The following is a 27,697-nucleotide window of genomic DNA, read 5'->3' on the forward strand; positions in this document are numbered from 1 at the left end:
TTTCATTGTAGTGTGTCTCCGTAACTCTAGGTGGCGATAAAGCTCACGTGTCCTTTTCAGTATTCCTGAGACACAGAAGAAATAGTGATATGTTTATTTCGATCTATTTTGAACGCGTAGGAATTGCATTATTTTTTTTGTCAACAGATGACGAAGAAATGAGTTGAAATTTGATGCGGTTGAGTTAGAGAAAGGTAAGGGGGATTCATGAGGAGTTTTTGTTGCACTGAAATGCAGCAGGTTGGGAAACGGCTGCTTGTTTTATGGGTGGGAAATTAGGGAGCAGTCCTGCAGTGTGTTCGTTTGTTACTGCATGGAAGTCTGATTTAAAGAGGATTTATTTATTAATTAATTGAATTATTTATTGTAATTTTGTGTGTGTGTGTGTGTGTGTGTGTCCTGTTGGCTTATTTTAACCACAACTGGATGAATAAAAGTCTGTTAATAAACTATTTCATCAAAACAGTAGTAGTGTTGCAGTTATACAACCTGTGAACTTTTATTATATTTCATTATATGACTGAACTGTATAATTTGTTTAATCGAAATACATTTAGTAGATTATATGTTTACAAAAATAAATTCTTGCTAAATATAATTATTTTTAATGGCATTTTGCGAGATTTTAACATCAGGTCAGCTCTTTCCAATTTTATATCATTTAAAAATAATCTTATTATTTAATCATAATAATAAATAATACATAATAATTTTAATAATAAATCATAATGGCAGTCTCTATAGAGATATAGAAAAGTGTATGGTGATATTGATTAGCCCAAATTCCTTGTTTCTTAGTTTTTTGGGATCGAAATTATATCTGATTATCTATAACATTTGCCTTGCACCTCCAGGGTTGGAGGTTCGAATCCCGGCTCCGCCCGGTGTGCGCAGAGTTTGCATGTTCTCCCTGTGCTTCGGGGGTTTCCTTCAGGTACTCCGGTTTCCTCCTCCAGTGTTCAAGTGTATTATATCTTCATCATCGTTATAATCTCTAAAAAGCTCTGCTCTTATTAATAATAAATCCGTTATATTACAGGACTGTGGCTCAGCACTAATCCGGCATCCTTCTTTCCTATTTAGATGACTGTCGCGGCCGTGACTGTGCTCTGCGTGTGGCTTTTGCTGCCCTGCGCAGGACAAGAGTCATTAGATCTGAGTGCTTTCCAGCCCCAGAGTGCTCTCACTGACATGGAGTTTGTTAGCGTGAGTTCCTACCGAGGCCCGGGCAACACAGACACCCGCAGCAACAAGGAGCTGCCCATCCTGCTGTGGTGGAGCGCCAACCTGTTCCCACACTTTCCAGGGGATACCGAGCGTGTGGACTGTGCTCGGTCCTCCTGCCTGGTGACAAAAAACCGTAAGGTCCAGCTGCACCGGCGCACCGCCTCGATCATCTTTTACGGCACGGATTTCCGCGCGTACGAGGCGCCGCTGCCCCGCCTGGCTCACCAGACCTGGGCGCTCTTCCACGAGGAGTCACCAATGAACAACTACATCCTGTCGCATGGGTCTGGAATCCGCCTCTTCAATTACACAGCTACCTTCCGCAGGGAGTCGGACTATCCCCTCACACTGCAGTGGCTGCCATCACTCAACTACCTGCTTCAGCCTCCCTCTGTCTCTCTGGAGGAGAAGAAGCGCTGGAGAAAAGCTGGACTGGCCCCAGTGCTGTACATGCAGTCTCACTGCGACGTGCCTTCCGACCGTGACCGCTATGTCCGGGAGCTTATGAAGTACATACAGGTAGTGATTTGAGATTGAGATTGAGGTGGTTTTCACACTGGGTACGTTTGCTGCGAGTGCAGTTGTTCCCGGCGGCCTCCGCAGCATCGGTCTGGTTTCAGACTTGCTTGATTCTATCGGACCCCGATGCGTCATCACAGATGTGCGTGAAGAACACAACACAACTCTTATTATGCGCATCAGTGGACCTCTTCTGTGCCCCACAAAATCCCCTGCCACTCACGGTGCACTTGTGTTGTGGAGACTAATGATGTCGTCATCAGCTAAAACACACGCACAGGTTATTTTACTTCCTGAAAAAGTGCGGACCCGAATACGAGCTGCGTTCACGTTTACGGGAATTGCGGCTCCTTTCCAGTGCAACCGAACTCGGGTCCAGTACTGCGGTGCGCTTCCCGGTCAGCACGACAGCCTTCACATTACCAATTTTTCATGCCAGTGTGAAAGCCCTGTCAATCGGATGCATTTCCTCTTTCAGCCGTGTTGAATCAGTTTTAGGACTGGACAATAATACCTACAATTATAATGGCGAATCACAATTATTCATCTAGTTTAGGGAAAATTATATTATATTTTACTATATTGTATTACATCAACAGGAATCATATTAAAACTACACCTCGGTCTTGTTAATTCAGTCATCTTTTTGATAGATGTATTTGGATCTTTTTGTAAATGATAAACGGAAACCAAAGATTTGCATTAATGAATACATACATAAGCCATCACTATGTGGGACCCAAATATATACTTAAATCGTATAGGACTTCATGAATTAATTCACCAGAGGCAATAAAAACCCATATCTACCACCCGACACTTAACTATCTTTAGCAAATTCACTATTGCAATCAATTATGTTTAGTTAATTGACAAAAATAGAGGCAATGCTCTGACCTTGTTTTATACTACACTATATCTTTTTTTTTTTTTAATGTAAACCATAAGTTTGCAGTTTTATCTCCCCCCCCCCCCCCCCCCCCCCCCCCCAAAAAAAAAACAACTAATCAACATTTAATTCTATCTGCAGGTTGACTCATATGGAAAATGTCTTAATAACAAGCCCCTGCCTGAGTATCTAGAGGACACCATCACAGCCACAGGCGAGGACCAGCGCTTCATGAGATTCGTGGCCCGCTACAAGTTCCACCTCGCCCTGGAGAACGGACTGTGCCCTGATTATATGACTGAGAAACTGTGGCGGCCCATGCACCAGGGATGCGTGCCCATCTACAGAGGCTCGTCTTCTGTTGCTGACTGGCTCCCGAATGAGCACTCCGCCATTCTGTTAGATGATTTCTCCTCTCCTCAAGAGCTAGCCGAGTTCATCATGGATTTGGATGAAGATGACTCCAAGTATTTGCGCTACTTAGAGTACAAGACGGCCAGTAAGATAACCAACCGCCGCCTCCTGGAAGGCCTTCAGAACCGAGAGTGGGGCATCAATGACATGAGCAAGCCCAACTACCTGAACGGCTTTGAGTGTTTCGTGTGCGACCGGGAGAACGAGCGACTGACCGCAGCAAAGAGGCACAGACGAGAGCCTGAGAAGTATCCAGCACCCCAACCAAAGATGGCCAACAACACACACATGGGGTGTCCGCTTCCTAGCCCTGGGTATGGAGCCATAGAGGAGATTGACCCCAATGATGGGTAAGTTCTTTTTTGTTTTGTTTTTATTCCCAAGAGGAAAGCTGTTTTATTTGAAATATCCAAACTTGTTAGGACGGCAAAGTCAGAGCACATGCTCTAACCACAGCAGTCTGACAATTTTCAGACTTGAAACAGGGACAGAAGTCCCTAAGTTCAGTAAGTTGTGGCTAAATCTACACACACATATATATGTGAGTTAATACCAAAGTCTGGTGAAAGTTTCATGCGAATAACCTCATTGGAAATATATTTCCTGAATAAAATGTTGACGCGTCCAATACTTACAGTATCTCACAAAAGTGAGTACACCCCTCACATTTTTGTAAATATTTGACTATATCTTTTCATGTGACAACACTGAATAAATGACACTTTGCTACAATGTAAAGTAGTGAGTGTACAGCTTGTGTAACAGTGTAAATTTGCTGTCCCCTCAAGATAACTCAACACACAGCCATTAATGTCTAAACCGCTGGCAACAAAAGTGAGTACACCCCTAAGTGAAAATGTCCAAATTGGGCCCAATTAGCCATTTTCCCTCCCCAGTGTCATGTGACTTGTTAGTGTTACAAGGTGTCAGGTGTGAATGGGGAGCAGGTGTGTTAAATTTGGTGTCATCGCTCATACTGGTCACTGGAAGTTCAACATGGCACCTCATGGCAAAGAACTCTCTGAGGATCTGAAAAAAAAGAATTGTTGCTCTACATAAAGATGGCCTAGGCTATAAGAAGATTGCCAAGACCCTGACACTGAGCTGTAGCATGGTGGCCAAGACCATACAGCGGTTTAACAGGACAGGTTCCACTCAGAACAGGCCTCGCCATGGTCCACCAAAGAAGTTGAGTGCACGTATTCAGCGTCATATCCAGAGGTTGTCTTTGGGAAATAGACGTATGAGTGCTGCCAGCATTGCTGCAGAGGTTGAAGGGGTGGGGGGTCAGCCTGTCAGTGCTCAGACCATACGCCACACACTGCATCAAATTGGTCTGCATGGCTGTCATCCCAGAAGGAAGCCTCTTCTAAAGATGATGCACAAGAAAGCCCGCAAACAGTTTGCTGGAGACAAGCAGACTAAGGACATGGATTACTGGAACCATGTCCTGTGGTCTGATGAGACCAAGATAAACTTATTTGGTTCAGATGGTGTCAAGCGTGTGTGGCAGCAACCAGGTGAGGAGAACAAAGACAAGTGTGTCTTGCCTACAGTCAAGCATGGTGGTGGGAGTGTCCTGGTCTGGGGCTGCATGAGTGCTGCCGGCACTGGGGAGCTACAGTTCATTGAGGGAACCATGAATGCCAACATGTACTGTGACTTACTGACTTACTGATCCCCTCCCTTCAGAGACTGGGCCGCAGGGCAATATTCCAGCATGATAACGACCCCAAACACACCTCCAAGACGACCACTGCCTTGCTAAAGAAGCTGAGGGTGAAGGTGATGGACTGGCCAAGCATGTCTCCTCACTTAGGGGTGTACTCACTTTTGTTGCCAGCGGTTTAGACATTAACGGCTGTGTGTTGAGTTATTTTGAGGGGACAGCAAATTTACACTGTTATACAAGCAGCACACTCACTACTTTACATTGTAGCAAAGTGTCATTTCTACAGTGTTGTCACATTTAAAAGATATAATCAAATATTTACAAAAATGTGAGGGGTGCACTCACTTTTGTGAGATACTGTATTTCCCCCACTGTAAATGATAGGAATCAGATTGACAGTATACATGTGCTGATAAATAGATATTGTAGCTAAACTCCAGGTGTCTTATAGGATTTCTTAAAATCCTAACAGCTTTAATCCGATTTCAGAATGTTTACGTGACTACCCAAATAATCTGATATCTGTCCCGGTTGATCAGTTTATTAGCGCGCATGTAAACACACTTCATGAAGAGTACTGTTAGGAATTGGTTTGAAGCATAGTAAAAGATCTGAAGTATGTACTGTGATCCTAACCGTTGTGTGTTTTTGTTCAGCTGGCTCCAGATGTGGCCGCAGGACTACTGGCAGAGTCTGGACCAGGCAGAGGGCCTGGTGTCACTGATCAATCACAACGAGTCTGACCCCGGACTGCTATGGCAACACATTCACAGAATGGCTGCGAGCAGGAACGGCCAATGACACGAGAGCACCTCCATAACGTTACCTCGTGAGCTTATGTAAGGGAAGAATTTTTCAAACGAAGGACCACTTGTACCAAAAACAGACACTAAAGAACAACTGGATCGAACTCATCTAGCAGTGCAATCATTTTTTACTTGTTAATGGGTCGAATGGGTCATTTAGCTAAGGGCCGAAACCATAGGAAGCAAAAAAAAAAAAAGTCATTTTCTAAACAGTCAGCATATATCTTTTACATTTCATATATATTTCATACGCGATTAGTTTCTGTTTTGACATTATTTTCAGTATTATAAAAAGGGCTGTTTAAATCATATTTGGAAACACATTACAACATGATCTGCATATGAATAAGATCGTTCTGTTTCTGTTTATCAGTGCAGCTGTTATGAACAAGCCCTTACGTGCTTTATGAATAATTTATTGTTCAGGATGCGGAACTTGACATTTAAGCTGCTGTTCTTGTCAAATAGAAAACTGCTTTGTGTCTTCCAGGCATTTTTAGCCTTTTAAATGTGCACATATGTAAACATTTTGATACCAGTATTCTATATAATATTTATTTCTTTTCTTTTTCTTTTTTTTTTTACACTTTGTAAAGAACAACGATTAAAGAGATATACTCAGTAAACTTGATACCTTTTGTGGTTTATGGCAAAAATCTAAAAGGTGAATAAATACAACAGGCATTTTACAGCCCTACATTTATTCACAGTTTTAAGAAGTATATTCATCCTCTGAAGAATGCACAGCAAAGGAAACCGTTTTTTTTTGTTTTTTTCTCCATAATATGACAAGTTTAAAAGATGAAAAGGCTAGAAAATTGTAGAAAAAGTGAAAACCCACTCAACCAAACACACTTGATGCTGATTTCGAAGGCACTTATCACAATTGGATGAAAGCAAAAGACATAGAAGAAGAATAACTGTTTTGGGAATGTAAACCAATTCAAACAGCACCTACTTCCGATAGAGTCAAACCAAAAAAAAAAAAAAAAAAAGGACAAGGAGATAATCTCAGGAATTAAAACGGTCTCAGGATCTACATTGGTTACTAACGTTCACCAGAGTAGCGAAGTGGAAAGCACATCAATACAACCTCGCTTTAAATAACATTAGAGTAACAGCTCTCGCAGTGGACCATCCCATTGTGCAAAAACATGCTGTCGATGAAATCGCCCATTGGCTTAGTGCAGATACCACACTGGAGGGGAAGAAGAAAAAAAAAAGAAACATATTGTCCTTTTAGTTTGTTATAATTTTTTTGAAAGTCCTTTTGTTTAAAATAGTTACCAGCCTAAAAATACAACAAATGTACATATACATTATATATGTGTAAGAACTTGTTTTAAATCTATTATACCACAGCGCTGTCGAATCTATCCTGATTGGTCAGACATTATGGTTTCTATAGTGACTTATATATGGTTTACACTAAACACCTAAGGCTGATATTAAACGGCTTTAAAAAATAATAATAATAATAAAGTTTAGAAAATGGATTGATTTGGTGAAGATTTCTGTAATGAGATGTTTGTTTAACATTTATGGATAGTCTCCAGTGTCAGAGCCAGGTAACGGTCGGTAAGAGAGTCTTCAGGAAAGAACTAGTGAGGGAATCACTGTTTATAGCTGTTATAACTCAATATAAACCGATCAGCCATAACATTAAAACGACCTGACAATGTTGTGTATATCCCGCTTGTGCCACCATAACAACTCTGACCCATCGAGGCATGGACTCCACAAGACCTCTGAATGTGTGCTGTGATATCTGGGACCAAGACGTTAGCAGCAGATTCTTTAAGTCCTTTAAGGTGCGTGGTGGAGTTGTCCAACGTCCCACAGATACTCGATCTGATTGAGATCTGAGGAATTCGGAGGCCAAGTCACCACCTTGAACTCTTCCTCAAACCGTTCCTGAAAAAGTGTCAGGGTGCATTATCCTGCTGAAAGAGACCACTGCTATAGGAAATACCGTTTCCATGAAGCAGTGTACTTTTTCTGCAACAATATTTAGGTAGGTAGTACATGTCAAAATAACATCCAAATGAATGCCAGGACCTGAGGTGTCCCAGCAGAACGTTCTCCGGAGCATCACTCTGCCTCCGCCGGCTTGCCTTTGTACCATAGTGCATCCTGGTGCCATCTCTTCCCCAGGTAAGCAACGCACACGCTCCTTGTCATCCACATGATGTAAAAGACAACATGATTTAGCAGACTAGGCCACCTTCTTCTATTGCTCCATGGTCCAGTTCTCCTGCTCACGTGCCAATTGTAGGCACATTTGATCGTGGACAGGGGTCAGCATGGGCTCTCTGCAGCTACGCAGCCACATACGCAGCAAGCAGTGATGCACCGTTTGATCTGACGCCTTTGCTCCGTACGCACATTAATGAGCCTTGGGTGTCCAGGACACTGTTGCCGGTTCCCCAGTTGTTGTTCCTTGGACCATTTTTGGTGGGTACTAACCAACGCATACCAAGAACACCCCTGCCATTTTGGAGATGCTCTGATCCAGTCGTCTACCCATCACAATCTGGCCCTTGTCAAAGTTGCTCAGATCCATACACTTGCCCATTTTTCTTGCTTCCAACACATCAACTTCAAGAACTGACTGTTCACTTGCTGCCTAATATATCCCACCCCTTTGCAACGAGATAATCAATATTATTCAAGTCACCCGTCAGTGGTTTTAATGTTATGGCTGATCGGTGTATAATAGAAACTAACGTGTCTAGTGGACGTTCATTAAATTTTACTATAAACTGCTGTGGTATAAGAGGAATGTGTGTGTGTATAACTGTACTAGAATGTACCTTGAAGCATTCAGGATGGCACAAGATGTTGAGGTGGTCAATGGTGATCTTGGAGTCGTTTCCTACAAGACTACCACAATATGTGCAGGCGCTCATACCATCAGTGCTGAGCCGAGAGAGAAATAAAACAGGACAAAAAAACTCATTAGAAATATAAAAAGCACATCATTGCAATTCATATGGAGCTGTAACATTAGCTGTATTGCTGCTGTTTCGTGTTGGGCAGATCCTGAGTGTAATGAGCTTACTGCATATCAAGAACAGTTTCATATATTACTCGGTGAATCGCTCCTGTGAGACGTTGTCATTTAACATAACATAATACTTCTGCTGCCATTCTAACATGGTCTTAAACTGATTTCCTTTAATGTATAGTTACCTGGACGGGCTGCTGTATGCATAACTGCTGGAGCTTGAGGTCACATAATCATAGTCACTGCGGGCCAAAAAACAGAGATTGGCCTTTTCCATACATGACAGGTTTATTCCCAGATCATTATACGGCTCAGTCCATTGCACTAAGTAATGTAATGAACATAACCGTCACTGCAATTGTTTCGTGTTCCCATGACTAGTGGAGTAATACATTGGCCTGCTTTATTTCTACAGCCTCTTGGGAGACCTTAAACAGCCCCAGAAAGCCTTATTATGCTTCTATAATGTTGCTAGAAATAGCAGTTTCATGTTTTGTTTTGATAATAAGTTTGGATATGATCTGTGAAATTTTCATTAAAAGGGGAACAGTATAAAAAAGCCCCCCCCCCCCCCCAACACACACATAAAACTTTATATCTTTCAAATGAATCATTTGAAACATTGTTTACAACTGCTAATAATGGTAATGAAATATAGTATATAGTGCATATAAAGGAGTCTCTCACTTGTCATATCTGCTAGTGCTGAATCTGGGCAGATCAGATGACTTCATATATGATTTGACATAGACTAAATTCCTGGAAAGGAGGAGAAATAAAGGAATTGAAGAATGAACATATGGACCTATTTATTCATAAAGATTCACAATTCGAAATCTGTCATGCAAATACTGTACATACTTTTTAATTTCGGTGTCCAGCTCCGGGAAACTGTTTCCTTCTGTTCTGGTGTAGGTATTGTAACTACTGGTGTAGGCATTGTAACTACAAAATAAGATACAACATACAGGATAATAATATTACAGATTATCTACGTATATGTGCATTTTGCACTGATTTGCTGATATGAAATTAGCCCAGTGGTTTTCTGGTCTTATTTTGCACTTCTATCAAGGAGCATATGGAAATGTGAAAGCTCTCGTAGCAATTTCATTAATGGCTTGGCTGTGTAAGTCTCAGCAGTCTTTTTTACAGAATGCAGGGATTTAGAACATCTATATGAATGTGATCATGAAAGTGAAGCTCTTAGTGAAGCTCTTACCCTAAAATCAGTTTGATTTCTAAATCTAATCATTAGTTCTGGATAACACCCATTATATAGTAAAAGAAGTATCAGTTACTATTGATACTGCATTACTAATGTTACAGTGTTACTTAGGAACACTGGTATTTTCTGGTTTGCATGAAAAAATACTTAAAGGTTCTCATGCCAATATGTGGTGTTTATCAATATATACCAGTATGTAAGCACAGTGCTGTGAAAATGTATTTGCCCCTATCCTGATTTCTTTGGTTTTTGTGTACATCTCATATTAAGTTTTTTCAGAAATTAAAACAAAATCATTAGATGAAGCAAAGGTGACCTGAGTAAACACAAAATACAGTTTTTAAATTATAATGTTTTTTTTTTTTTTAAACAAAAAAGTTATCCAATACCAACTGGGCTGTGTGAAAATGTATTTGCCCCTGTAGGTGCAAATTCCCCAAATCTGTGAAACTGTATTCATAATGGGGTTCAGCTGGACTAGACACAACCAGGCCTGATTACTGCAAACCCTTTTCAATCAAATGAACACTAAAACAGAACTTTATTCAACAGCATGAAGCTGGGTAAACGGTCTTACCCAGTAACACACTATGCCAAAGTTGAAAGAAATTCCAGAAACGATGAGGAAGAAGGTGATTGAGATACATCAGTCTGGGAAAGGTTACAAAGCTATTTCAAAGGCTCTGGGACTCCAAAGAACCAGAGTGAGAGCTGTTATCTCCAAATGGAAAAAACTGCACATTAGTGCACCTTCCCAGAAGTGGCTGACCTTCCAAAATTCCTCCAAGAGCTCAGCAACGACTCATCCAAGAAGTCACAAAAGAGCCAAGGACAACATCAAAGGAACTACAGGCCTCTCTTGCATCAATAAAGGTCACTGTTCATGACTTCAGCATCAGAAAGACACTGGGCAAAAATGGCATCCATGGGAGAGTGGCGAGGTGAAAACCACTGCTGACCCAGAAGAACATTAACGCTCATCTGAAGTTTACCAAAACACACCTTGATGATCCTCAAACCTTTTGGGAGAACGTTCTGTGGATTGAGGAGTTGAAAGTGGAACTGTTTAGAAGACAGGCGTCCCGTTACATCTGGCGTAAACCAAACACCAAATTCCACAAAAAGAACAGCATACCTATGGTCAAGTATGGTGGTGGCAGTGTGATGGTGTGGGGATGTTTTGCTGATTCAGGGTCTGGGCAACTTGCAATAATTGAGGGAAACATGAATTCCTCTCTCTACCAGAAAATCCTAAAGGAGAATGTCCGGCCTTCAGTCAAGGTGAAACTCAAGCGCAACCGGATTATGCAGCAAAACAATGGTCCAAAGCGTAGGTGTAAGTCCACTTTTGAATGGCTCAAAAAAATATATGAAAAAGTTGTGGAGTGGCTTAGTCAAAGTCCTGACTTGAACCAATTGAGATGCTATGACAGGACCTTAAACGTGCAGTCCATGCTCAAAAACCCTCCAATGTGGCTAAACTAAAACAGTTCTGCAAAGAAGAAAGGGCCAAATTCCACCACAGCGCTATGAAAGACTGATCTCCAGTTATCGGAAGCGTTTGGTTGCAGTTCTTGTTGCTAAAGGTGGCACAAACAGATTTTAAGTTTAACGGGGCAAATAGTTTTCCCCCCCATGAGTGATAGGTGTTGGATAACCTTTTTTTTGCTTCAATAAAAAAAAAAAAAAAAACAATAAATAAAAACTGTATTGTATGGTTATTCAGGTTGCCTTTGTTTTATGTTGTATTTTGTTTGGAGATCTAATACTATTTAATATAAGTATAAAAACAGAAGAAATCAGACGAACACTTTTTCACAGCACTGTATATACTGATATATAGTGATATACACCATTTATATATCAGTATAATACAAGTATAGTACTATGACTGCTAAAACAATATATTTTTAAAAACAAAACCTAACAAATACATAATAAAACACAAAAACACATTTTTAAAATGAGTACAAGAGAAAAAACTAAGCCCACATAAACCGTTTTTTTTTTTTAATTATTATTATTATTTTACGTGGAGTAAAAATCTCATTAAAAAGGTTATTTACACTCACTATCCACTTTATTAGGAACACACATACCCTTCACTCATTCATGCAGTTATCCAATGTGCTAGTCAAGTGGTAGCGGTACAATGCACAAAATCATAAATATCATCAGAATGGAGGAAAATGTGATCTCAGTGACTTGGACAATGGCATAGTTGCTGGTTCCTGGTTTGCATGGGCTGGTCTGAGTATTTCACAAACCGCTAAACTACTAGGATTTTCATACACGACAGTCTCTAGAGTTTACCCAGAGTTGTGTGTAAAATAAAAATACATTTTTAAAAATAACTGACAGGACGTTTGTGTTAACTCAAATAACCACTCTTTACAGCTGTGGTGAGCAGAAAAGCATCTCAGAACGCACAACCCATCAAATCTCAAAGCAGATGAGCTACAAAGGCAGACAATCCCATTGGGTTCCACTCCTGTCAGCTAAAAACAGGAATCTGAGGGAATCTACAAGTTTGCTCACAAACCTGACAGTTGAGAATTGGAAAAAGACCAAGCGAACAGGAAATCAGCAGTTTTCCTAAAATACTAACACCAACGACCATGCTACGGTCAAAGCTCAATGTGAACATCACCTGAAGCTCTTGACCTGTATTTGCATTGTTCTGCTACCACGTGATTGACTGGTGTATAGGTGTTCCTAATAAAAGTCATGAGTGAGTGGATATATTTAATAAGAACTTTACACACACACCAAGATTTGGTCACAAACAATACAACACAACTAAACTCAGCCAGACTCAAACGGCATTAATGCCATTTTTAACAATGCATATTATAAAAGAATTGGTGAATGAGCTACTATTATTCGGATTTTTTTCTGGAGCAGAGACCAAACCCAGTTTCATATTGCTAAGAGTGTTACTCATACTTACTCATTGGTTGGTTCTGGGTCTGGCATGGGCTTACTGTGAAGAAAACAGTCAAACATAAAACGCTTCTAAAATCATACAATGGTTAAGTACTGCTAGTAAATGCAAATAAATGCAATTTCAGTTAAAAAAAAAAAAAAAACAAATATTTAAACAACACAAATGAATAATAAGACGGTAAGGACGGGCTGTTTACCTGTCCTCTGTTGCGGAATCTATAGTGGGAACCGTCCATTTCTCCCACGGCGAGCTAGTTTTAGAGGACCTAGTTTTAGAAGACATGTGAATATCATTGTCAAAAAAGGTCGTCATGCATTTTCGGTATATACTGAAAGGAAACTGGTGATGCCTGAGAAGGTGTAACTTGATATGCAGCAAATAGTAGAGTTCAATTCAATCCAATTTTATTTGTATGGCGCTTTTTACAATGGACATTCTCTCAAAGCAGCTTTACAGAAACATATAAACACGGGATACAGATTTTAAGTGTGTGAATTTATCCCTATTGAGCGAGCCGGGGGCGACGGTGGCGAGGAAAAACTTCATAAGATGTTAAGAGGAAGAAACCTTGAGAGGAACCAGACTCAGAAGGGAACCCGTCCTTATCTGGGTAGAGGCCTTTTGGTAAAGTCTATTTTTATGACCGCACCAGCATCAGTTAGGTCAGCTTGCCAAGTGCAGTAATTAATAATACAAGCAGTGACTATTGTAGCGTGTTAAAGCAAGAGAAAGAAATTGACTCACTTCTGCTCGAATGTGACTGAAACTGTCTGCTGTTGGCCATTATTTCTGAAAGATAACATTAACAGTTCACATGTTAAAATATTAATAATTTATTTGTAATTGTGTCTTTAATATATATATATATATATATATATATATATATATATATATATATATATATATATATATATAATTTTTTTTTAAGGCACAGGTGGGTATAATGATTAAAGATAGATTAAAATTTTTAGCTTGAAATTTTTAACGCACTGCTATGTTTTTTTTTTTTTTAAACATTTTTCTTTTTATCTAGCTCTTTATCTTTCATATTATTCAGTTTTAACATCATCATCATTCAGCAGCATGTTCAGTGGTTCTGTCTGTACACGTACCTGTCGGACAGAAGAGGATCAAAGGACTCTACAGAGCTGCCAGAAAAAGAGAGAGAAGGTGTTGCATTTGTAATAAGTGTGATGTGTACACAGATGATTGCCTGCTTTGTCACCTTTAAGCCCAAAGCATTACCTCTTTGTAGACTCTCTCACTATCGGGATCGGATCGAATGGATCAGCAGAGCTGGGGGGTGGGGGGGGGGGGGGGGGGGACAAAAAAAAAAAAAAAAAAAACAATTTCACACTGATTTCACTCCGAAAGGCGAGAAAACACTTTGGCACATGCGAATTAAATTCTGATGTCATTGTTAATAGGGACTCCAGTCAGTACTACTGATGAGTATTACTCTCTATTACTGGATCTTTTCTGTTCTGCGCAAATGGTTCTTAGTTCGGCGTGCTGCAGGAGTAGAATGGTTTTTTTGTTTAAAAAAAAAAAAAAAAACAACCTCTATACCTAAATCAATATGAATCCTTTCAGGTGAAAACTGCAGGTAGCTCAGGAATTAAAAGACCACTAAATTACAGCTCGTTCTTTTGTATCGAGAGCTCATGTTTGTTCACTGTACAGGATTTGCACAACTATAATTAAATCATGGTGAAGAGAAATCGATGCTGTACCTCTTCTCAACCGTCTTTGTCTTTGTCGTCACCGTTGTCGTCGTCTCCACTGTGCTCTGTGTTTTGTCTGTCCTGAGTCTAGAATGAAGATGACAATAACTCGATGATGACTAAGATGATTTTTTTTTTTTTTTTTTTGCTAGCTTGTCGTATGTAGAAAAAACACAAAACAATAGTGTTCATCTGTCCTTGTTGGTGTCGGTGGGAATGACATCATAAGCCAGTAGGTTCAGAGATTGACTAGTCTTCTGTGTTTGAAGCAAAGAGCTGAGGAAATAGCCAGTAACATGCTCAGATCATCATGTCACACAAACACTAGATATGTCCTCTGGGCATTTGATCATACTGAATATTGAGGCAAAAACCATTTGTTACACAGTTCAAAAGTCTTTGGACGCGTGAGAAAATGAAGGGTTTTTTTTTCTGAATCAGTTTGCAGTTTGTTTCTTGTGGGTGTTATGAAGTTTGCACATGTTTTCATAGACGCAAACCTAATCAGGGCCTACTCAGTGTCCTATCATACTTCCTTCTTGATTGCAGTTAAGATTGGTTATCGTGCTGAAAGCAAGTCTTATTTTCCCCAGACATGGCCTGCATGATGAATGTTTCCACGTATAAAAATATTGTTTGAAATGCATGTACATCCATGAACCACCCAAACCTTCACACAGGCATTAGTGTGCTGAAAGAGTCGAGTTTTCTAGTAGGAAATGTCAAAACTGCACTGTGTGAAGAGTTTTCCCAAGCTGCTACACATATTCAGTCTTTTAATGTTATGATATTGCTATAAAATCAAGAGAGATGGGTTAATGGGAAAGAAGTGAATAGCACATAGTCTCTCACCCTCCTGTCAGCAGGTCAGTGGTGGTGGGGACGGGGTCCAACAAATTCTGTTGAGTGCTTTCAGTGGGGGGGAAAAAACGGAAGCGAGAATGTTACTATACATGATAACACATTACATAGATCATAATACATGACAACGTGCTTATAATATGCAATAGAAATGGTATTGCAACCCTTTAGCACCGTTAGAGCATTAAAAGAGCTTTAAAACCCTATTTCAAGTTTGAAATAGTCTCGTTTTTATTGGCAGATAATTTCTACATTTAAGCATTTATGTCTAGAAAGAAGCAAAATGATCTGCGATAATAAAGCATAAAATGAGCAAAAACATCTAAAAAAAAGCATATAAGAATAATCATATTCGATTTACAACCGTCTGAAATGGAAGAAATCTTAGCAAAAAATTTGCACTCATTCAAGATATTTTCACTTGCTAAGATAAGTTTAGTTTATGTTTCTGCAACACGTAACCCCACTCTGCACCATGCTCCTTTCAAACCTTCAAGACAAGGTAAGACCCACCATCCTTTAAGATAAAAGACAGACATGTATCAAGACTCTTTGCTGTACTGGCTCCCAAGCGGTGGATTAAACCTCTCCTGGCTATCTGAACAGCTGAGTCACTGTCTTCAAATGAAGACATATAGTACCTCTTCACTAAACACTTAAATGAGCACTAATGAAGAACAAAAAAAAAACTAGTCCCGTAATGCATTCTTACTGCATTGACTCGTTGTATGAACATCTCGCTAACAGGGTTTTAGTTTGATAGTATTCTTATACACTGCCATATTTGTACTACAATGAGGATGTGTTTTTGAAGGAGACTACTGTATAAAGCACTTTATCCAGACTGACTGTAAGTCAGTCTGGATAAGTGCCAAAGGTTGTGCAAGCATTTGACTGGATAAAAAAAAAAAAAAAAAAAACCGAACGAACGAAAAAGAAAGAAAGAAACAAAGGGGTACTGTACCTTTTTACGTCCTTCTTGGTCTGCACAACAGTCTGGGTGATCTCACTTTTGGTATTTGTTTTATTAGTGCTTAGTCTGAGAAGGAGATCAGAGAGATGAACGGATCAATAAAACGCTGAAATACTTTTTTTCGCCCCTCTTGTTAAATCTCTAGAGTCTTGGTTAAAAAGGTTTAGAATAAATTAATAAATAAATAAACAACCACAACATAAAGATTCCTGCTTACTGGTCAGTACTGGTGTCAATGGGGATGATATCGACTGCAAGCAGGTCCAGAGATCCTTTAGTCTTTGCTGTCTTGGGTAGAGAGCTGCAGAAATAGTCAACGATTCACCTCGGAATTTTAGGTAATGGGAGTCTTAAAGCACCCACAGAGGTCCACACTGTTACTCTATCCCAATTCAAACAATTATATACAAACCCTGAACTGGGCTGGGGATAAGACTATCCTAAATGGATAATCACTGCTACAGAGCTTAATGTATCTCCCTTTAATTCTGCCTATAACATACACGATATGATCAAAAGTTTGTGGACACCTGACCATCACACCCTTGTGTGGTTCTTCCCCAAACTGTTCTTCTGCCCCTAAGTTGGACGCACCAGTTGTATAGAATGTCTTTGTATGCTGTAGTATTACAATTTCACTTCACTGGAACTAAAGGGCACAAACCAGTTCCAGCATGACAACGAAGACATGGTTTGCCAAGGTTGGTGTGGAAGTACTCGAGTGGAATGTACAGAGCCCTGACCTCAACCCCACTGAACACCTTTGGGATGAACTACAACACAGACTAATGCTCTTGTGGCTGAATGAGCACAAATCCCCACATCCACGCTCCAAAGTCTAGTGAAAAGCCTTCCCAGAAGAGTGGAGGTTATGAGGGGACTAAATCTGGAATGGGATGTTCAACAAGTATATTTGGGTGTTATGTTCAGGTGTCCACAAACTTTTGGGCATACAATGTAGTTTAAGAAATCCTAAATATATTTCATCAAACATCGAGGATATGCTTTATTTTCTTAAAGATTTCTGCAACACTCATTTTTGGTATGTCTTAAAGCTTGTCATCTAGCGTAAGTGTGATTTCCTCACGCTGTGAATATCGGGCTTTGATCAGGTTTTTGGATATCTATGTGCCAAAACAAACTGGACATAAGCCGAAGAAAAATCTGCTTTTCTTCCTTTTCACTTTCAAGGGTAACATTTCTAGCATTTTAAAACCGTAGACCTTCACTTAACGTACAGAAAACATAAAGTACATGCAATTATATATAGAAGAACATTTCACCATGTGAAGGGTTTTCTCAGATTTTACATATATTTAGTATTTTGAAATAAAATATGTTATGACTGTCTTGCTGTAAAATCGAAGCGATATGGGATAATGTGAAAGTATTGAATAGCACAAAGTCTCTTACCCTCCTGACAGCAGGTCGGTGGTGGTGGGGACGGGGTTCACCAACTTCTGTGGAGTGCTTAAAGTGAAAAAGGGAACGTTAACATGCAAGATAACATTCAAATGCACATGACAGCACAACAAAGTGATTATAAGAAACACTAATATGTCTGCACTTGAAATGGAAATGCACCCCTTCGCCAGTCAGAGCATTAATGGAGCTCTAGCGCCTCCTTGTGGCTATTTTACAAAACAGTCGACTTATTACATACTCGAGTCACGTGCAAGCAAGGGCAATCTATAAAAATTCAGCAGCACCATTCATGTTTGGATGATGAATTCAGTATATTGGTTTGCTTTTATCGAGAAAGACACACTGACCTCTCAGTCAGATCCAGGAGATCGGTATCAATCAAGACGCCAGTCTTCTCAACTGGCTTTGGGTTGATACTGAGTAAAGAGACACAGAGAGACAGAAGATATTGCGAGGAAATGATGAGAAAGCCAGCTACATCTTTTAATCAATTCATTAATGCGAATCTCTTAGCGGATCAGTGTTAATCTGTTAAACAAATCTCCTAACACATACCGCTGCAGCCAAATACAACATTACACAGGTTCATGTAGTTCTTGATGTCACATCAATTAGGAGTAAATATGAAATTCTGACAAGTACATGAAGAAAAGGACACAAAATTAATGCCTGATATCCATGCCTGATAGATAGATGATATGGACCTACACTGCATCCACAAATAAAAGTAGTCCATGGTGAATATATAATGCACTTTGCTTAATATAGAGTATAATGCACCTTGCAACAATAACATGTTTTCTTTATTAAGCGACACGTTGTAGATTTGATCTGTTACAGCTACATTTAACGTTGTGATATGCTCACGCAACAAATTTTTGGCCATTTCCTGTTACCGTTTACACTATAGCAGCTCTTAAAAGTCATCTAGCCATTTTTCTCTCTTTTGAAGTACATAAAAAGCACAAAGCAATGAAAACTGACTACAGCGGACACTGGAGACTCCTTCCAAAAAAAATGCTAAATAAATGTATCCTCACTGAAAGCTTTCAACAATTACTTTTTTGTATGAGCGTCCATCATACAAGTCCCTGAGAATGCTGTTACTATAGAAATAATAATGTATTCATATAAACCTGTGTCAACTATTTTCAGAGCTGCTGTTATAAAATAATAATAATAATAATAATAATAATAATAATAAACCATCAGCACCTTCTGACCAATCAGATTTGAGAATTCAGCAGCACAGTGGTATAATGTCAAACAAGGTTAAATAGGACTCAAGAGGAAGTGAGGTGACACATAGCAGATATAATAGTTGTTTTTTAAACTGAGAAAGATCAGACTTTTTTCAGGCCAGTTTGACCATTCTTTCTTTGAAACTTAATTCACAATATCTCTACGCTTGGCTTTAAAATGAAATATTTTTTCAAATGGTATCGCATCTACTTTTTACGTTTATTACTAAGGAATCTTGTTTAACAATATAACTGCATTTCAGATCCTATTTCATGGACTCGTTTATTGTTATTATCCATACGCATGAAAAGTTAAATACTGCAATGGTAACATTAAATCGCACCTATTATGGTTTTGAAACGTACCTAATTTTGTAACTAGCTGTTTTTTCCCCCCAGTGTCACAAACGACTCGTTAAATGATCCGTTCTAAAGGATTCATTCTAAACTCCTCCTTTCAGAGAGCATACTATGCTCTGATTGGTCAGATGTCCGAGTCGTTTGTGATTGGTCTACCAATGAAGACCGGAGGCGGGGCTTTTTGTTACAACCCTGTGTAGGTTAGTACAGGAAGTCAAGTCTGGAATTACGAACGACTTGATTCAGCTGTTCAGAATCGGTTCCTTCTTTTGGGAGTCAACAACTCCGTTTGTCGTACGTTGTGATTTCTGAAACTTTGCAGACTTTTTACCTTCACAAACAGTTCTATAACACACTACATGAAAGGTAATATTTGAAAAACGATAATAGGGGCACTTTAAGAACAGTTTAACATAATAGATCAACGTAATACATCATGTATCTGTATTAGAGTGTTGAATCGGTCTCATTATAGCTTATTTGGCTCTGAAATTCTCTACCTGAAAGCCTGACATCAGTCGACATTCTAAGCATTAAGCCCAGTTTTATTTTATTATATAATTTTTAATTGCTATAGTCTTTCCCTCTTCATTCTTACTTTACTTTATCCTCGTTTCTCACTGTTATTCTTTGTGGGAAAACATTCTGTAAATTTGAGGAGAGGCTTCACTGACTGGTACACAGTGGGAAACCTGCTGCACAAGGGATGGGGATATCCTCCATTCAAAGTAGAAAGCCTCAGTGAAGAACAAGAGGCGTGACCTATGTACTGTATTTACACTTGCTCTATAATGATCTTTAATAATGTAAATGTGTTAAACCTTGGTTTAGGAGTGGCGTCTGGTTTGGGCTTGGGTTCAGGCGTTGTGGGTGGGACTTCCTTTACAGCTGGAACGGCTGGAGCGACTGGTTCAGTGGCACTAAAGAAGAAACGACAACATTCCAGAAAATGTTCCAGACACATCCACATATCGACTTAGACATGCAGTCATGTATGGCATTCATAACAGAGATTCTACAACTAATGTCGCTGATTGTTTAATGAATCTTCTGGCATGTCAGATTGCCATGAGAGTAAGAATTTTACACATTCATGTACCGTCATATATTAAATCTCAATGAAATGAGAGACAGAATTGTACTATTTGCTCTGTGAAGGTGTCATAAAAATGTAATGAAGATCATTCCTTAGGAATATCACCAGTGTCCTGATCTGTGTTTGCACTTTGCTTTAACTCTTTTCTTAAAGCCATTGAGTGAGGGAAATAAAAGAAAGAAAAAAAAAAGATCGGATTTTGTAATCTAGAAATAAATCAGCTTGAGTATACAGTATGCATGTGCGTACGTATATGTGTGTACCTGCATCCCATCTACAAATCCGCAAAATAAACTCAATGCTCTGTATGTTTTTAATATATAAATGGGGAAGAAATTAAAGAGAGAGAAAAGAAAAGAAAAAAAAACAAACAGTGACCATGTTTTGCTATGGGGTGCATTTGGTTTAGCGTCACTTGTCCTCTTAACAGTAAGAGTCGCGGCAAAATGCGTATGTTTTTCTGACCAATCATCCGACAATGAAACATTTCTATCCTGATCGGAGTGGTCTCTTCCAGGATCAGCCCGCACCCATCCACAGGGCACGAGGACTCACTGAATGGTTTGATGAGGATGAGAATGATGTAATTCATATGCTATGGCCTTCGCCGTGACCAGATCTCAGTCAAATGAAACGGGTCTAGACAAAGCTGCAGTACGGTTCCAGAGACATCTATAGAGGAATCTATATCAGTGATAAAACTTTTCTGACGTCTCATGGAGCCTAAACGTTGTGGGTTATTTCTCCTTTCATTTGACACCCATCTATAGCCTAAGAGAAATATAACATACCTTGCTTTAGGAGTGGTATCTGGCTTGAGTTCAGCTGTTGGCGATTTCTTTAAAGCAGCAACTGGAGCAACAGAAGTGGACTGAGTGATCGTATCCTTGACGCTGTTTCAAAGGTAGACAGTAATGGATAAAATAAATTGTTATATCTTAAAGGAATACACATGAATCCAATCATATTTTACAGTGTGTGTGTATATATATATATATAGAGAGAGAGAGAGAGAGAGAGGCAGATAATTTTATCATTCCCATTAGGATTTATGTGATTTGGTATAATTTTTATATTTTCATTCAATCTCACGTTTAAAGTATCATAAACTACCACTACTACTACTAATAATAATAATAATAATAATAATAATAATAATAATAATAATCTTCTAATAGAAATTAAGATAAAAACCTTGTTTTAAGATTGGCCTCAGGTTTTTTTGTCACTGGAACAGGAGAATTGACTTGAACAACTGGCTTCTTGCTGAGAAAAGAGAGAGACAAGCACAGAGAACATCAAATGAATAAATGTGAAAGGGGGAAGGAAAAAAAAAACTTAAAAAAAAAAATTTTTTTTTTAAAAATGGTTTCGCTTGTGTTCCAGCATGGTTTTTAACTCGCACGTCTGTCACGTTCTTATTACATCAAGTAGAATTATGACCCAAGAGATCGATTCAACAATAGTGTAAACTTCAGGAGCAGGACTCGGCATATACTGTGATTTGATTAAATTTCCTTTTCAAATGAATCAACACGGTTATCAAGAGAAGTCAGCGATGGTGCGTTAAAACTGTAATGGAACACAGGCTTAGACGGTTTTTTCAGAAGTCCAGATGTCATTTGTGGTACCTGGTGGATCCTGGGGTGGACAGCAGGGTGTCCGAGAGAGCACTGAGCGTGTCACTACAAAAACATTTAAATAAATACATCTTTTTTAAAAAAAAAATAACAACAACAAAAAAAACATTAAGTATGATCACCATGGAAACAGATCCCAAGGTCAAACTTCATTATATCATTATTTGTATCTACTCCTAGTGTAATATTAAATATACATATAATAAACCTTTGTTTAGGTGTCGGCTCTGGTTTGGCTTTTGGTTTCAATTCAGCTGTTGCAGATGTGGATTTTGGAGGCATCGGTTCATCAACGCTCATTTCCACACTGTTGGTCGACATAGTCAAAGGTTCAGTAGTGTTTAACAAAAAGAAGCTGTGCAGTTCATTTTGGGAGCATTGACTAAAGTGGTTAGGTCTACCTCTGTTTAGGAAGAGACACCAGGGTGTCTTCATCGTCACCGATAACTACCCTACACACACACACACACACAGATTACAAAGCCATTAGTGACAAACCGCAGCATGTTTTTCAGACATGTGACCTAGCCACAGAAAATACTTTGTACCTTTTAGCAACAAAAGCTGTGGATGACGAAGCAGAGCTGGTGTTCCCTGAAGATGACCTTAAAAGTGTTAAAAATGCATTAAAATACATGAAATAAATTGGTAAGGAGTGTCATAAAACCAGGTGGATATTTTGAAGAAATCTATGATCATAAATCTATGATCCACTATTCGAAAGAAATGGCAGTGAATTACACGTCTGAATAACGATGTACTGCGAAAAAAAAAATGGCACGCATAGATTTTAGGCCAAACGGTGCTTGAGGACCATCATACTACTTTTTTTTTTTTTTTTTCAAAGCACTGGCCCGATACTTCGGAGCAAAACATACTCGAATTTGTTTGCAGCCGAGAGCACATATGATCTCTGTCTTGATGCTGAGCTGTTCAGCATTTTGCTGGCTGTCTCTCTCCTGTACAAACACACACAAAGGAAAAGCATGACATCAGACAGTAAAGTTTCATGTCTCCTTTTAGAACAATGACGTCTGTTTTGAGCTCCTCTCACCTCCTCTCCTGTTCTTCAGCACTGAGTGATGGCTCCGACGGCTCTGTTCTCCCCGTGCTCGAGCGAACAGTATGAGGAGCTCTGAGAACACCACGAGAAGAACAATTTAATAAACCGAGCACAACTGCTTCGTTTGCGATACGCCTGAAGCTTCGCGGCTTGCGTTCGAATCGCAATCCTTCATTTGCATCGGTTAATGAATTTCAACGTCAAGCACTTACATTTTCTTGTATCCTTCAGAGGCCTTTTTGGTGAAGCCAGATGTTCCACTGAAAAAGTAAGAGTAAGGAAAGAAAAACAATCCTCGATGACACGATCACATATTAGAGCAACTTTCCATAAATTACCATTTACAAAAAAAAAAAAAAAAAAAAAAGTTCTACATTATTTAACTCGGTTCCTCTTTTATGATGAAGATACAGCACTGTGTAAAAGCCTTGCACATGCAAAGAAGCGCTGGAACGCAATGATGCGTTAAAAATATCGAAATGAAACGTTTTTACATTTTTTAAAAAACTACTATAAAGTGCAGTAAACGCTACTAAACTAAACAAAGTCAATATCTGGTGGACAATTCTTTGTTTTTGAACTCTTTCTAGCAGTACACTGGCGTTCCATTCCTCTGGAGAAATGGAAATCGACATTTTCAATCAGTATAAACAAAACGAGTCCGTTATAAGATTAGTCTGGACTCCGTTGGGTTTCTGTGTATAGAGTATCATGACTGCGTTTAAATGCGTACGAGCAGGGCGAAGGGAAACAATTTACATCCACAATAACATTGGTACAGAAGGTAAAGCAGTACAAGTCAAGCTTTTTTTTTTTTTTTTAAATAGTAAAACATCGTATAAACACTGCCATGATAAAATTTGATACATTTTATAGCAAAGTTGGCTGGTAATATTTGTAGCATCTTGGAGAATCTGTCACAGTTCCGTTTCTCTTTTTTTTTGTTTGTTTGTTTGTTTGAAAAGTGCTGTACAGTATAATTGACTTCTTTCTTGACTCGCATACAAACATTTCTTCTGTAACACTGAAGTAATATTTGGAAATCGAACGTTTTTATACTGACTTATTAATGCAGAAGTCATAAAATAGACATATATAACAAATTTCGTTTTGGGGGGGGGGGGTGTGGGCGGGAACCTAATATTAGGGGGCCCTAAGACTTTTGCATAGTACTGTATTAGTAGTGATAATATTAAAAAGGAGTTGGCGTACATGTAACCATTAGTGGATGAAGCAGCTGGTTTGGTGTCCGTCTTTGTGAAAACACCCCTGCAAAACAAATGTGGTTCATAACCCAAAGCCCTTTGTCTAATATACATTAGCATGACATGAGCAACTACTGTAAGTACCAGGTTACCTTATCAGATATCCAGATGTTTTAGGACTGTTAAAAAGATCAAATCATGACAAAAAATAGTCACTTAAAAATTTTTAAGCCTCAGGCTGGACATTCCGTAGCATTCTTAAATATGCGAATAATTTGCCAAATCTGAAGCATGGGCTTTCACCTGTTGGGGCTTGGTGAAGGTAGAGGTTCTCGTTCAGGAGGTTTGTCATCAGCTACGGGCTCACTGACGTCGCTGTCGAGCCGACGTGCACGCACCTCTGCAAGCCTTTATTGAATAGTTTGGGAAATGATGCATGATGTATTTATGAATGAAATATATTTCCGATGAAGTCAGATCAGTTCTCTCTCTCTCTCACACACACACACACACACACACACACACCTCACCATGGCTTTTCATCTTCCTCCTCCTCTAGTTCAGGCTGATTGCGTTGGATCCAGCTGTTGTCTCCTTTCAGTGTAGCACGTACCTTTGTCGTGCGCAGAACAGATTGTCTGTCCCCCCCTACACACACAATTGTACAAGCCAGTTAGGACCTTCCAATAGAAGGGAAGCATTACAACTATGTGGAAATAAGCATGTACATTATGTATGTACTAGGGATATTACTATTGTGACATAGATATGTTACAAAACAGGTTGCGAGTGTCTCTGAGTGCACTCTGGTTTCATGTAGCACATTTTGGAATAAAGGAGAAAACATCCACATAGATATGCATGCACTCAATGTTAATTACTTTTCCTTTAGTCATCATTATTCCGGGTTTAACAAAGAAGCTCATCTCGAGCTTACATGCAGATAACACTATGGGAGGAAACAAAAAAAAATCTGTGTAGCTCACCGGTAGACATGGTTTCAGCTTGTTATTTCCAAATTTCGTCTTTAGTCAACCCAGAGTGAAATAAAAAAAAGAGAGAGAGAAGAAGATAAATAAGCATAACACAATTATACAATAAAGTAAATATAAGACGGTTCAACTTTTCATTTCTGGACATTATTATTTCATTTATCATTTTAAGCATCTCGTTTAATCATCCTATTAGGCGGATGATTTTGCTTCTTACTTGAAAACGAGCAAAGTTATCTCCCAACAGAACAAGCCTATTTCAAGCTTGAAATGAGCACAAATGACTTGAAATAGGTTTAATAATCTTACATTCGGTTTATTGTGATCGAATAATAAGAAACACTAGATCAAGTTGACTACATTCGAGGTATTTCCACGTGTTAACGTGTCATCATTTGGCAGTGTAACCCACAAATGTCATCCAAGTTCATGATTTCATAAGGAGTTTATATTGCCTGGTGTTAAAAGTTGTTTGGTGGATGTTTTTACGCATTCTTTAAGACCTGTTCATAATTCCTGAGTCATCGTTTAGCCATGCCATCTAGCCTGTCCCACCACTTTCTCTCAGTACGCGTCCTCTTACACGTATTTTAGTTAACTGTCACCAGTGGGGCAATTATATTTTGGTCAGATTGTATTTGAATTATGATGAATTTCTGGATGAATTTGTTGTTCAATATGATAAATCCTTTCTGTGTTTACATTAACAGAACATCTCTCTTCATATTCTCAAGAGCTACAGAACTGCATAGGTGAGTGGTTTACTTCCTGCACTACATGCTCATTAAAGCCTTGCTAATGAACTCTTTGTTCATTCAAGTCTGCTCTAGGTGGACCCAAGATGAAATGACTATCACAAAATCACTGGAGTCACAGAACCGTCAACAGACCAAGTTATCCATAGGCCTATGCAAAAAAAGAGATCTCTACAGTAAACAGAGGTGGAAGTTCAAACACTGTGGCATAAATGACACCCTGGTGACAGAAGAGAAAGCACATGAATCACATTGGCATTAATTAAACAAGATGGAGTGACAAGAAAATGCTAAATAAATGGTTAATGGTGAGTAAAGCCACACAGAAACACTCGGTCATACGACATCGATTCCTCATGAGGTTTAAATATGTCCTGATGAGAAAGGTGAAAGTGTTAACTAATATTTACACAGCCTGTTAAAGTTCCAACAAGTGAAGTGAAATAAACATTGAGACAGTGAGAAAGCTCATTCTCTCTCACACACACACACACTCAGAAACCTACCTTATATCTTAGAAAGCACACATCCAAAACGTGTGTAGAACGCCTCACTCTGGGCTAGTTTCACGTAATCGGAGCTCTTGATAAATGAGACGAAGTGGTTAACAGCAGGATTGTCTGCTCTGTGTCAGTCCACACACACACACACACACTGAGGGAGGTTTGACAGCTGTCTCATGGAGAGAGAGTAGATCTGGGCGTTGACACGACTGACAAGCCCAGCCAGTTTGAGTAGCCTGGCCACCAAAGTCTGGGTGTGTATGTGTGTGCATAAACATTTGTGTGTGTGTGTGTGTGTGTGTGTGTGTGTGTGTGTATACTATTTAGGACACAATAGGAGGAGCAATCTTTAGTTATCTACATCTGATTTATTTTCATGTGGAACACAGCTGTCATTGCTCAGATGAAGTCAGAAAGATGATTGAAGGTACACACATTGGCAGTCAGCAGAGATAACACAGATTCCACTCTTACCAAAATAACAGATATAGATTTTTTATTTATTTTTTCTTCCAGAACAGTTCAGAAAGCAGTTTTGGCTCCGGCAGGAATCCAGCGAGCTCTGTGAAGCCCTGTTAGAGCTCAGTGCACATCGGTGTGCATCGTCTTAATTAGTACACATCAGCATGGGAATAGAGCGACGTACTAATTATCATTCACAACATAGAGAGAGTCTGATAGACCCTTCGTTAGAACTCAGGGGGACACATTGATGAGAGAAAGATCTGCTGAGTGGCTCACAACAGAGAAACGATGAGTCAAATTTACACATGGGACGTGCGACGTTGTCGGGGCAACACAACACCGAGAGAAGAGGTGCAACTGGAAGAATGAAGACACACCTTTAAGGTACCAAATCCTTTCCCAGTTCAAGGCGAAGGCAGTTTTCTGGAATTAGTTATGACGTTGCTGTACAAGTGCCCAGCCCTGGGTACCACCTTAAACACAACTCTGGACAGGTCAGACAGCCTGGGCAACTGATAAACTGATCGAAGTTTACAAAAATGCCAGGTATCTCATTGATGTTTCCCCCTTCCACAACCACACCATGAAGAGGAATGGCAGAAATGTGTAGCAGCAAAAGCTGTGAAGTATGAACAAGTGCAAGTCATGAGGTGGAAGTATCACTGATGGCTTTGTGATCGAGGGT

The 27,697-nt window shown here is 39.3% G+C and overlaps 2 protein-coding genes across 5 annotated transcripts; one reads left to right on the forward strand and one right to left on the reverse strand.

The window, feature by feature from the left end:
* Positions 1-57: 57 nt before the first annotated feature.
* fut11 (fucosyltransferase 11 (alpha (1,3) fucosyltransferase)) lies at positions 58-6,158 on the forward strand. 2 transcript variants are annotated; one of them, XM_053630347.1, is made up of 5 exons: positions 58-194; positions 855-934; positions 1,040-1,746; positions 2,777-3,399; positions 5,378-6,158. In XM_053630347.1, exons 3-5 carry the CDS (start codon positions 1,084-1,086, stop codon positions 5,520-5,522), a joined length of 1,431 nt encoding a protein of 476 aa, XP_053486322.1. In that variant the 5' UTR covers positions 58-194; positions 855-934; positions 1,040-1,083; the 3' UTR covers positions 5,523-6,158. The 2 variants fall into 2 exon arrangements, with proteins under 2 accessions (XP_053486322.1, XP_053486321.1); XM_053630346.1 differs by having other exon boundaries at positions 1,084-1,746.
* znf185 (zinc finger protein 185 with LIM domain) lies at positions 6,025-26,805 on the reverse strand. Of its 3 annotated transcripts, XM_053630343.1 has the most exons (32): positions 26,551-26,804; positions 25,284-25,322; positions 24,828-24,945; positions 24,601-24,705; positions 24,450-24,476; positions 24,305-24,361; positions 23,305-23,352; positions 23,084-23,164; positions 22,908-22,988; positions 22,578-22,634; positions 22,431-22,481; positions 22,238-22,336; positions 22,021-22,074; positions 21,584-21,655; positions 21,181-21,282; positions 20,115-20,213; positions 18,040-18,108; positions 17,681-17,737; positions 16,485-16,568; positions 16,259-16,333; positions 15,286-15,342; positions 14,443-14,520; positions 13,955-14,005; positions 13,822-13,857; positions 13,454-13,498; positions 12,906-12,974; positions 12,713-12,745; positions 9,396-9,479; positions 9,222-9,293; positions 8,720-8,776; positions 8,341-8,446; positions 6,025-6,725 (listed from the first exon to the last, which is right to left on the reverse strand). In XM_053630343.1, exons 2-32 carry the CDS (start codon positions 25,291-25,293, stop codon positions 6,627-6,629), a joined length of 2,133 nt encoding a protein of 710 aa, XP_053486318.1. In that variant the 5' UTR covers positions 25,294-25,322; positions 26,551-26,804; the 3' UTR covers positions 6,025-6,626. The 3 variants fall into 3 exon arrangements, with proteins under 3 accessions (XP_053486318.1, XP_053486320.1, XP_053486319.1); XM_053630345.1 differs by lacking the exon at positions 16,259-16,333 and having other exon boundaries at positions 26,551-26,805; XM_053630344.1 differs by lacking the exon at positions 24,450-24,476 and having other exon boundaries at positions 26,551-26,803.
* Positions 26,806-27,697: the final 892 nt, after the last annotated feature.

Source organism: Ictalurus furcatus, chromosome 8 (genome assembly GCF_023375685.1).
Source record: "Ictalurus furcatus strain D&B chromosome 8, Billie_1.0, whole genome shotgun sequence".
NCBI classification, from domain to species: domain Eukaryota; kingdom Metazoa; phylum Chordata; class Actinopteri; order Siluriformes; family Ictaluridae; genus Ictalurus; species Ictalurus furcatus.